This window comes from Macaca thibetana, chromosome 16 (assembly GCF_024542745.1).
Source record: "Macaca thibetana thibetana isolate TM-01 chromosome 16, ASM2454274v1, whole genome shotgun sequence".
Lineage (NCBI taxonomy): Eukaryota > Metazoa > Chordata > Mammalia > Primates > Cercopithecidae > Macaca > Macaca thibetana.
The window spans coordinates 71,996,876-72,009,215 of NC_065593.1; the positions used below are offsets into that span (position 1 = coordinate 71,996,876).

The 12,340-nt window shown below is 41.6% G+C and overlaps 1 protein-coding gene across 1 annotated transcript in view; it reads right to left on the reverse strand.

The window, feature by feature from the left end:
- Nucleotides 1-1,113: 1,113 nt before the first annotated feature.
- PITPNC1 (phosphatidylinositol transfer protein cytoplasmic 1) overlaps nt 1,114-12,340 on the reverse strand; it is a 322,554-nt gene continuing 311,327 nt past the window's right edge. Inside the window, exon 9 of the mRNA XM_050762493.1 lies at nt 1,114-6,117. Within this exon, the coding sequence (XP_050618450.1) occupies nt 5,801-6,117 (317 nt within the window). The 3' untranslated portion in view covers nt 1,114-5,800. The remainder of the gene's footprint in view (nt 6,118-12,340) is intronic.

Genomic DNA, 12,340 nt, shown 5'->3' on the forward strand with positions numbered 1-12,340 from the left:
AGTTAGTTTCTGTCCTCTCACTACCCATCTGCAGAGAACCCTTTTGTGCACAGGAGCTACTTGAGATGGAGAAACCACATCAGAGTGATTTCAGCTCTCCTTAAAAACTGGCCCAATGGAGAGAATCTAGTGTCCCACTGGGATGGTGTTCCTGCAGATTCCCCCAGGGTGGATAGCTTCATGTTTGACAAGGGGGAACCAAACACCTGGTGGATGGGTGCATGAGTATCCCACTGGGTTACAGATTCACCTCGGGTTTTGTTTTGTTTTGTTTTGGTTTTTTGAGACGGAGTTTTGCTCCTGTTGCCCAGGCTGGAGTGCAGTGGCGCAATCTCGGCTCACTGCAACTCTCGCTTCCCGATTTCAAGCGATTCTCCTGCCTCAGCCTCCCGAGTCATTGGGATTACAGGCGCGCACCACCATGGGCCTGGCTAATTTTTGTATTTTTAGTATAGACTGGGTTTCACCATGTTGTTCAGGCTGGTCTCAAACTCCTGACCTCAGGTGATCCGCCCACCTCGGCCTCCCAAAGTGTTGGGATTACAGGCCACCGTGTCCGGCCAGGTTTTTTTGTTTTGTTTTGTTTTTTTGAGACAGGATCTTGCTCTTTCACACCCAGACTGGACAGCAGTGGCGCGATCTTAGCTCACCGCAGCCTCCAGGGTTCAAGCGATTCTCATTCCTCAGCCTCCTGAGTAGCTGGGATTATAGGCATGTGCCACCACGGTTGGCTAATTTTTGTATTTTTAGTAGAGATGGTGTTTCACCATGTTGGCCTGGCTGGCCACCTTGTGTATTTTTTGGCTGGATAATTAGTGCAGACACTCAGACTTTTCCTACCAAGGGTCCTGAAGGTGCCATATGCCTACTAGCAGGCAAGGCCACAAAATGACACAGAAGGATGGCATCTGTGAGGATCAACTTTTGTTGATCCTGGTCCTTCAGCAGTGGCAGTGGCATGTGGATGGGAAAAATATCCATAGAGGAAAAGAAACAAGCCCATCCACCCACAAGTGAACAATGACTAATATTCCCTTGAGAATAGCTGAAGAGGAGAGAGAGAGAGAGAGAGAGAGAGCGAGCGAGAAAGAGAGAGGAAGCTACACTTGGAAAGAAGATTGCTTTGTATTTTATTTACAACAGAATGTAAGAAAAAGTGAGTTATTAACAATAATAACTAGGGAGAAAAACACAGAGCGGCCACAAAATGACACAGAAGGATGGCATATGTCAGGATCAACTTTTGTTTGCTTTGCTTATAGCCTGTAACGCTGTGTATTCCAACACCTGGTCCTCCAGCAGTGGCAGTGGTATGTGGATTCATTTAACCAGTCAAGATCCCAGCTTGAATGTAAACACTAAAAATTACACTTGACGCTACATGTGAGTGGTACAGGTACAACACCAACTCAAAGACCCTCTTCTGGGTGATATACAGAAACCGAAGGGAAACTTGCAATTTGACAGACATGCTTTCAATTTAAAGCAAAAACATCGAGAGGCTTATCCTAAAGTACTTGTTAATTTAACAACAAAATGACAATTATTAATGGCATCTGAAAATTTCCCAACAGATTCACATTCTCTTATTACACTAACTCCTAAAAAGCTTAAACACTCATATTTCAAATGCAAACAGATCGTTTTGAAGGTAGAACGCAAAAGAACCCAATGTTTTGCCTCAGCATGCCAACGCTGTGCTATTGTGTACACTTCAGTTTCAGCAAGAATGAACAGTTTAAAATAGTTTATTTATAATCAGATTGCAGTCACTGGACAGACTTTTTGAATCTCAAGAACTATGGCTCAGATGACAGATTGTCTCCTAGCCTACTGCGTCAGATGATCAGAAAGGTACTAAAACTATTTGGACAATTCCTCTCTAATGGATTATCTGATTACACATTGTATGCAGAGTCAGCTATACACTGACCCTTCTTAAGAGTAAAATTCCTGTTGACCTAAGCCAGCCAATGACCTATTACCTTGTTGTCTCTGAGCCATGAAGAGATGCCAAAGAAAGTAGAATTTAAGAATACACATAAATACATTAGCCCTGAAACTTTTGCAGAGAATGATTTATCGAGACGTGTCAGAATCTATTCTCTTAGTTCACTGTTTATCACAGTGTCTTGAAAGAAAACCACAGTTACCTTTGCAGATACGGTGGTAAGTGCCTGCATAATATACCCACAACTGTGCTACTTAGAGATTTATTTTCAGGACCAACAACATGGCTAATAAATACTTCCAAATAAATTAAAATTTTCCCCACACACAGATGCAAAACTGTAACAGAAGGCTTGATAAATCAGTTCACCAACAAACCCATATTGTTTGAATTACAACGGTGGCAACTAAAAGTGTCACGGCCTCCTTCGTTGTTATCCTTTTCCTTTGCTTTGTCTTGCAGCAACCCAAAGTGAGAAAATGAAATGATCTTCAGAGGTGATTTCTAACAAAGCTTATGTGTTAAAAACACCAAGATCTTCTCATCCCAGGAAAGCACAGCTAAAGCAAGAATGCTGTGCTACGGCCAACAAAATGCACAGGGGTACTTCACATTTGAAATTTTCCCAGAGTCATGAAATGTACAGTCATTTTGATGGTCTCCACTAACTTCAGAGATGAAGATGGAGTGAACATATGTGATATTCTATGGATTATTTAAATTTGGCTACCAGAGACTTAAAACCGATGGTGTCTGATTCACTATACTATATTTATATTTATATATATATATATACACAGGTATAATACAGTTTTGGTGAACAAAGTTGAAGGTTTCCATATCGCAGACAGAGGCACTGAGTTAAGGATTCTATTTCCCCCCAAACATGCTTAGCAAATTCAAGTTTCTGCTTTTTTTTTTTCTTCTAATTTCCATCATGCAGCCATTTGACTTCCATCCTTATAAGAATTATTAATGTTCTGTATATATACATCCATTGCAGGCTTGTATTCCACAATAACAAAGTCATGTATACAGAATGTGAAATGATACTTGAAAACCAAGAGATATAAAATATTGAAGCCATTTATGCCTTTTGATGACTGGGTTAAATATGCAAAGCAGCTAAAGGAATAGCTAGGCCCCCCACCCCCTTTTTAACACACACAAAGCACATGTAGACAGAAAAACTGAACATACTTTAAGAGCACACACATTTTTTTTTTGGCTAAGAATCACACTACCATGGTAGCTTTGCAACTGATGTCTGTGGTAACATACTGGTTATAAAAGAAATGAAACTCACAAAAGGAAATTAGAACTTAGCTTCCTAAAGCATATAGAATTGTTAACCTTTTTTTTTTTTTTTTTTTGAGACGGAGTCTCGCTCTGTCGCCCAGGCTGGAGTGCAGTGGCCGGATCTCAGCTCACTGCAAGCTCCGCCTCCCGGGTTCACGCCATTCTCCTGGCTCAGCCTCCCGAGTAGCTGGGACTACAGGCGCCCGCCACCTCGCCCGGCTAGTTTTTTTTTGTATTTTTAGTAGAGACGGGGTTTCACCGTGTTAGCCAGGATGGTCTCGATCTCCTGACCTCGTGATCCACCCGTCTCGGCCTCCCAAAGTGCTGGGATTACAGGCTTGAGCCACCGCGCCCGGCCAGAATTGTTAACCTTGACAGCAGAAGCTACTTTATAAAAAGGGAAAATAGCAATGCTATTAATGAAAAACTAGGTGCCAGATGTGTTAACAACCTGCACAAAATAAATACATTCTATGTGAAAATAATGACCCCACCCCGCCTTGATTTCAGCTTGCAAATGGTAAGCAAATACGTATACTATTTCAGTGTCTTCTGAAAGTAGCGTTTTGCTTTCTAAAGCAAAACATTTTCATTAAATACTACTGTGTGGAGAGGGAGGGATTGAGAAGTCCGAGGGGTCTGATAAAAGATTAAGTTTTCCCACAAGCAAAAATCATGCTTCCATACCATGCATAGAAGGTGTCTTACTAAGATACTATCATTCTTAGGGAAGAGATACACTGTTGATCTAAGCTATTTGCAATGGGTTTCCTTTGAGTTCTAGGTTTATTCTTTTTTTTTTTTTTTTAAGCTAAATATCAACCTATAGATAAAGAAATGATCTTGACAGTCTGACCTATGACTAGAAAACTTTGGTGCTGGGCTCATGGGGCCAGCGCCTGCACCTTGGGAGAGTGTTATCAACCTGAAAGACACTACACAGAGTGCTGAGCACTGAGAGGGAAGCAGGCAGGGTCCACTGGCAGAGAGGCTGTGTGAGAGAAGCAGATTATGCTCCTTGGTCTATTTTGTTTCCTTTGGGATCTGTGTTTTGGGAAGGTCCCTTTCCTGAGGTTGGAGGTTACGATCAGGAAGGCTAGCTGGGGTGTGGGCCTCGAAGTTGCCCAATTACTTCTTCTCTTCCTCTCTTGGAGGACAAAAGTCAATGCTGAGATTCTGCCTGCCCTCCCATCTGTGTTTAAAGGCAGTGAGGTGCAAAGGTGACAGATTTCTCTCTTTAGAGCAAAGGAGAATTGTCTTTCTGTCACTTTGATGAGTGATCTTGCCTCCTGTCAACCTTGATTCTAATCTTGCATTACCACTAGTTGAAGAAAGGAAAGCTAGACAGAAGGGCATCTATTATCACTCCTCCTTTTCACTCTACAAATAGGAGTCAGCAATTCCGCTCATTCTCTCCTCCCACTTGACAGTAGTTACTTGATGTACGTGACAGTCCCAATATTTGTATTTCAAGTAAGGAGCAAGAGAATGACAATCTTTTCTAAGGTCTGGTGGTAGACAATCTGTTCCAGGGAATTCTGGATGTTACTAAGAGTAAAACAAGAAAGGGGATGGGAGACAGTTCTCTTTTTTATGGTTCATGCACCAGACATTCTGACCGTGTTAAAGCCCAGTTAGCTTACTCTACCCTTGTACTTCTTTGAGTGGGTAGATAGTAAATGAATTCTACTCAATTAATTGCAAATTCTGAGAATCTTAACTGATGATGGAAGCTGACAAGTCAAAGTTTGTTGGTACCTGTAGAGAAAAAAGATGTTGCCTCACCTGGGCCTCTTGGTTCCTAAACTGAACCATTCCAAAATCAGTTATGGTCACATTCATCCATGCAATTCTTAAGGATTTCTGAGGCCACAAGGGCACAAAGGGGAAAGTTATTAAAAGACAGAAACAAGTAGAATCTTTATTAAATTCTGTGGAAGGTATAAATGAGTTATTATTAATTGCACTTGGAGCCACTATAGCTTGATGATTAAAATTTTCAAAAGTTTAAAGAGTTAATTAGGCTCCAAATCCTGAGTCAGACTAACCAAAATAGGAATCTCAGTAACTATTGGTATTCAAGTATTAGTAATCAGCAGTTCAAAATTTAACAACTAAGTATGTTATGCCTGAGAGTATTTTGGAGAATTTTAGATTTGATGAGAGGAAACTGACTTTACTATTTTCTACCATACCTTGTAACAAAAGTGGTGCAAAGTTTTGATTCATTTATCCTTGAAGTCCGTGCCAAACCTCATCAAATGCCCAATAACAAGGCTTCCTCTCGGGCTTACAGCTATGTGGTTACAGAAGATTCCTTCTGTCTTTTGCAGGTCTTACATCTTACATCTAATATGATGCTGTGTGGCATACTTAGGGAATCATATTCTATGTGAAGTTACTGAGTCACATGCACACTGAAAGGTCAAAGGAACATGTTTGAGTGATAAAGCAGTCTTTTTCTCTATCAGAAGATTCTTAAAAAAAAACAAAAACAAAAACAAAAAAATCAAATGAAAATATAAAACCCCATAAGATATTTATATAAAGTTACTCAGATTTGGGCCGGCATGGCTTATCTGAAGGGTGCATGCCAGGTAAATTCAGGGTGGCTTTTTTCTCAGGGTCTGGAAGTGTGAGAGTTTCTGGGGCAGACTTTTTCCGGGGCCGATCTTTGGGAACAGACAGAAATTCGGGTGCATCTGTGGAGAGAGGGGTGGACGGAGCACTAGAAGGCGCACTGCGGACAGAAGAAGGCAGCAGGGGGATGCTGGAGATAGAAATTGCAGGTGGGAAAATGCCGATTTTCTTGTTGGTGGCTTCCTGAGTGGCTCGTTCGAATTCTCGGACTTCATCCATTGTCATGTCTTTAGGGAGAAAAACAGAAAGAAAAACAAGCAGTTATTTATAAGAGAGGCAAATAGATTCATCACTTCCCTTGTTTTTACAGGATCTATGGGAACCCTATCATAAAGGGGCCTCTCCCGATTATATACCCAAAGTATCATTGAAATACCGAACCTCCAGTTTTTTTTTTTTTATTGGAAGCTACACCCTGAAAACAATATTCCTTTAGGAATATCCATTTAAGATTTTCCAAAGCACTCTTCAGTGAGTATTTTAAGTATTCTCAATAAGGACTTAACAGTAGAGTACAGAACTAGACGGGGGAAATGTGTGCCTGTGTGTGTGTGCGTGTGCGCACCTGTGTGCATCTGTGTTGTTGGGGGTCTGGTGTGGGGTATTTGGAGCTATAATTAACTGGTCATCTTTTCCATAAAGAGAAGGTAATTAAAACAATCAATAGCTCTGAAATGATACATATTATTGTCATTATTGTCAACTTTAGATCATGAAAGTATACCTTTATAGGGTACACAGGTAAATTATCAGGATTTTTCAACATACTATCTTCTTCTTCTTCTTTTTTTTTTTTTTTTTTTTTTTAATCTGAGACAGGATCTCACTGCATCACCCAGGCTGGAGTGCAGTGGTGCAGTCACGACTCACGGCAGCCTTGACCTCCTGGGCTCAAGTGATCCTCCTGCCTTAGGGCCCCATGAGGCTGAAACCACAGGTGCAGGCCATAATGACTTGGTTAATTTTTTTTGTATTTTCTATAGAGACAGGGACTCGCTATGTTGCCTAGGCTGGTCTAGAATTCCTCAGCTCAAGTGATCCGCCTGCCTAAGCCTCCCAAAATGCTGGGATTACAGGTGTAAGCCACTGTACTCAGGCCAACATGCTATCTTCTTAATCAATACATACACTTTTTTATTCTGAGGGGCCACAAAGATGCTGTTGTTTCTGGTTTCCTGACTGTGTATTGATCCTAAGAAGGTTCAGAGATTGTGTTTTTTTTTTTTTTTTGAGACGGAGTCTCGCTGTGTCGCCCAGGCTGGAGTGCAGTGGCCGGATCTTAGCTCACTGCAAGCTCTGCCTCCCGGGTTTTTATGCCATTCTCCTGCCTCAGCCTCCCGAGTAGCCGGGACTACAGGCGCCCGCCACCTCGCCCGGCTAGTTTTTTGTATTTTTTAGTAGAGACGGGGTTTCACCGTGTTAGCCAGGATGGTCTCGAACTCCTGACGTCGTGATCCACCCGTCTCGGCCTCCCAAAGTGCTGGGATTACAGGCTTGAGCCACCGCGCCCGGCCGAGATTGTGTTTTAATAAATTCAGCTTCAAAAACACATAAATCAATAACATCACCACACCCTGTTAAGCATTCCAAAGCCAAGAAAATAAAACCATTTCTTGAGGAAACTTAAAAAGAATAGAGAATGAAAGGAGAGGATCATTTAATAGTGAGGATTCTATTTAAAAGAAAAAAAAGCATGACTTGGAATTCAACAAATAAAACAGTGATACCACCGTTAATAATCATTGTTGGATAATGTAGGTTTTCCAAATACCCGAAATGTTCTTATTAAGTGAGAAAGTAAAAACAGTATTTAAAAAAATGTAAATCTTTCCCTAATATGTTTAATGTATTATATATACTTACTACATTTGAGACATAATATGTTGAAAATATATCACTGGGCAAAAATACAGTTCCTTAGTTCCTTCTCAGGGTCTATTTGCTCTTTATGGCTTGATATCTCTTCCCTCATGCTCAGAAACTCTATTATTACTGTTATTATTATTATTTTGAGATGGAGTCTTGCTCTGTTGCACAGGCTGGAGTGTAATGGTGTGATCTTGGCTCACTGCAACCTCCACCTCCCAGGTTCAAGCAATTCTCCTGCCTCAGCCTCCCGAGTAGCTGGGACTACAGGCATGTGCCACCATGCCCGGCTAAGTTTTGTACTTTTAGTAGAGACAGGGTTTCACCATGTTGGCCAGGCTGGTCTCGAACTCCTGACCTCGTGATCCACCTGCCTTGGCCTCCCAAAGTGTTGGGATTACAGGCGTGAGCCACCATGCCTGGCCTTATTACTGTTATTATTAATTATTGTTACACTGGCTATCTCTGGTATCCTTTAACATTTTTACTTGCTGGGAACAGGAAAAGAGGTAACTGGGCTTATTAAAGACTGAATCAAGGCCCAAGGCTTATCCTGGAGCAAAATGCGAAATCTAGTGCCCACAAATTTTCTGTATCTGTTTTGGTCCCCCAGAGACCCATTTTTCATTCTTTCTTGTTCACTGCCATGTACTTAGGAGTTGAAACTTTATTAGATAATATTGGAGGGAATAACCAGCATGAAGCAATATAGCCACTTTGGAAATACTGAGTATGTAATGAATATTCATAACACAGTATTAATCCTTAGGGCTTTTTTTTTTTTTTTTTTTTTTTTAACCAGACAGAGTTTCACTCTTGTTGCCCAGGCTGGAATGCAATGGCGTGATCTTGGCTCACTGCAACTTCCACCTCCTGGGTTCAAGTGATTCTCCTGCCTCGGCCTCCTGAGTAGCTGGGATTACCGGCGTCTGCCACCACGCCCGGCTAATTTTTGTGTTATTAGTAGAGACGGGGTTTCACCATGGCCAGGCTGGTCTCAAACTCCTGACATTAGGTATTCCGCCCGCCTCGGCCTCCCAAAGTGCTGGGATTACAGACATGAGCCACCGTGCCCAGCCTAATCCTTAGGTTTTATAACATCAGAGCAAACCAGAAGTATTTTTCACAAAATGAAATCCCTAAGAGGAGTTCCTGGGAACAATTATTAAAATTTCCTGAAAGGGAAAGTTTTTACAAAGGAAATAAATCATTACGACTGTGTGGGTAAGATATAAAATTCAGAATATATCGAGAAAAATTGTACCTATAAACAACAATTTTTAAAAACATGAAGACTATTAAATGAGCTCAGAAGTGAGATTAAGGTTATATAAAAAGAGGCATTTATTTCACAATAAAGTTGAGACTGAGAAACATTTTAGTGAATCAGGGTATGGTATGTTTTTGCTATGATAAATGGATATTATCTTTGAAAAAGCAGACTTTCTTAATCAAGTGGCTGAATACATTGCTCTACTCCACACAGCCAGCAGGGGGCAGAAATAATCTAAAGCACAGAATTTTGATTTTCCACTCCCAGAGGCTCTTAGAAGTTCTCTTCCTTGAAGGCTTTAAACCTGCTCAATTGAAAAGAAGACTTATTTCCTGACTGCTGTGTGCATGGATGTTAATTTTGCCTAATTTCAATTTAATTTGTCCCTGCTCGGGTTGATATCTAAAATTCATTTAGCACCCATGCAGTTTTTATTTGTGACAAAGAGCCACCTCCTGATTTTCACTGTTTTTCATTATGATACAGGAGAAAGACTAAGGAAAAATAAATGAGCTCCAATTTCATGGAATTCTAGAGGATAATGGAAATGTCATAAGCATTCAAAAGAACCACTTTGTATAACTTCTCCAGCAGCAGGCATCTTTCACCCTGAAGTCACAGTAACAGCGCTGAGGGGCAGTCAGAGATTATGTGGGCTGTCCCGTGGGAAGAACCACTCTATGTTATCATCTTCTACATAGTAAGCGAACTTTATTTTTATTTTACTTTATTTTTTTGAGATGGAGTTTCACTCTTGTTGCCCAGACTAGAGTGCAATGGTGTGATCTCTGCTCACTGCCACCTCTGCCTCCTGGGTTCAAACGATTCTCCTGCCTCAGCCTCCTGAGTAGCTGGGATTACGGGCATGTATCACCATGCCCGGCTAATTTTGTATTTTTAGTAGAGACGTGGTTTCACCATGTTGGTCAGGCTAGTCTCGAACTCCCGACCTCAGGTGATCCACCCGCCTTGGCCTCCCAAAGTGCTGGGTTTACAGGCGTGAGCCACCGCCCCCCCCAGCTGTGGACTTTAATTATAAAGTAATAATCACAGTAAAACTGAAAGAAAGCCAAGCCAAGGGCCTTATAAGCTCTGAGCCTTCTGGACTTAGAATGAGAAAATCACTGGGCTTAGCATCCTTCAGCCATCTGGTATCTCCTCTTTTCCTGTGGTTTCCCTTGTTTGCCTGTCATATTTATAGTGAATGACTTTCAGAGTGGTCGAGGGGGAACTGGGGCCCAACATTTCTAAAAGAAAAGGTAATTGAAAGTGATAGAAATTCAAGGAGAGTTTCCTTAAAGAGCACCTCTAGGGGGAAGTCCTACTGGAATTGGTCTGTGCATGGAGAGGAAACGCCTCTTGCTCCAACAGTTTCCTGCAAATCCAATCACTGCATGCAAAATGGTAGAAGAGTTAGGGCCCTTGCAACCACAAGGGCAATCACATGCAACCAGTTGCAGCACATGAGCCTTGCAGGGCACATTTCAAAGACATGCTCCAAAAATGTAACTAAAAATTTCCAAAGTGCAATCAGAAGGTCTTCACAGTTCTAAAGGATCCATTTATGACAACAGCCACATCTAAATTTCCTAGAACTACAGCACTGATTTTTTTTTTTTTTTTTTTTTTTTTTGAGACAGAGTTTTGCTCTTGTTGCCCAGGCTGAAGTGCAATGGCGCCATCTTGGCTCACTGCAACCTCCGCCTCCCAGCTTCAAGCAATTCTCCTGCCTCAGCCTCCTGAGTAGCTAGGATTACAGGCATGAACCACCACGCCCAGCTAATTTTGTATTTTTAGTAGAGATGAGGTTTTTCCATGTTGGTCAGGCTGGTCTTGAACCCCCGACCTCAGGTGATCCACCTGCCTCAGCCTCCCAAAGTGCTGGGATAACAGGCATGAGGCACCATGCCCGGCTGATTTTTTTTTTTTAAACACCTACTATGTATTATTCTGGAGACTGGGCTAATGGACATGAGGACTCTAGCTGGAACCTAAAGAGATCACAGCTCTGGCTGAAGATGCAAAGAAATGATTTGGTGATTATACTTTTCTTTGATATCTTTAGTTCCCCTCCACTAGCATGAATGATTGAGAGATTGTGATACTTAAAATGCTGGCATACAGTATACAGTCAGCTCTCAATTTCCAGTGTGCAACGAAATAACTGAGGCTCTCTAAGGCTTATCCTAAGTCCCAGGGATCTGCTAGGCAGCTCAGCACATCCCCAGCTCACACCCCTTCACTGCTCAGCCTGTGTGTCTGCACAGACTGTAGCCCATCTTGAGATTATCCTAAGTAAAAAGGAACTGATTGGGTAAAACAGCTATAAAGAGCCACAGAAAGCTTTTCAAAGCAAATGTAAAGAAACCTAAAATAGCTGATGAGCCAGAAGCCCTCCCTTGAATGAATAAGTGAGTGTTAGCTATGTTTTTAAAAGTTACTGACATGTTATTCTAGTTTACATATGACATCCATTTTCACTCCTCTGCTCTTTTACGGTGCAGGCCGTTTTACCAGTCCCACAAAAATGTTTCCACTCTCCACGTTCTTGGTTTTATGACCGAAATAACCTCCACGTCAAGCAACTTTAAGGGATCGAAATGTCTGGAAAAGAGAGGTGACACTGCCCAATTTAGATCCAGCTCAGGTTCTGCAGCAACAGGCTCTAGGTGACGACATGTTTCTATGGAAGGTTGGGAACCGGGCACCTGCAGTATTTCCAAGATCAATTTACAAGTGCATTTGTGAAAGGGTGGGCAACACGTTTTAAAAATTCTACGTACACTTGTTTGGGCATGACTCTCTATGTCATCCACAGGGGAGGAATGCTGATTGCAAACTTTTATGTTGGTTTGTTCATGCATGTTTTTCTCGTATTCCCGAACATCATCCATTGTCATATCTGAAAGAGGTCAAGACGTTGGCAACTTCCGTTATTAGATGCAAACTTTCAATGGGGACACTTTAGGGAAAGATGGTAGCTGAGCAGTAGCCAAAGAGGTTTAAAAAAGCAGAGACTTGTCTAACTTTATGATGAGTAAGTCATAAAGTTAGCTAAACCAACCAAATGGGGAGTGAGGGCAAGGAAGTTAAGTCAAAATAATCTTAGAACAGAGAAGAGTGGAAATTGTTTAGGGGTGATTCTTGTAAAGTGAGCTAGGTGGGTAGAAAGTATTAGCATGTGGGCAGTGCCATAGCCTGAGATCTCCTAAAGCATCATTAGAAGATCCCATTGGGGACAGAGGGTCAGTTTTGCTTGGTTTAATACTTACCTTCCATATAGCTTTCAAAATAGATTTAGAGGTTGTTTA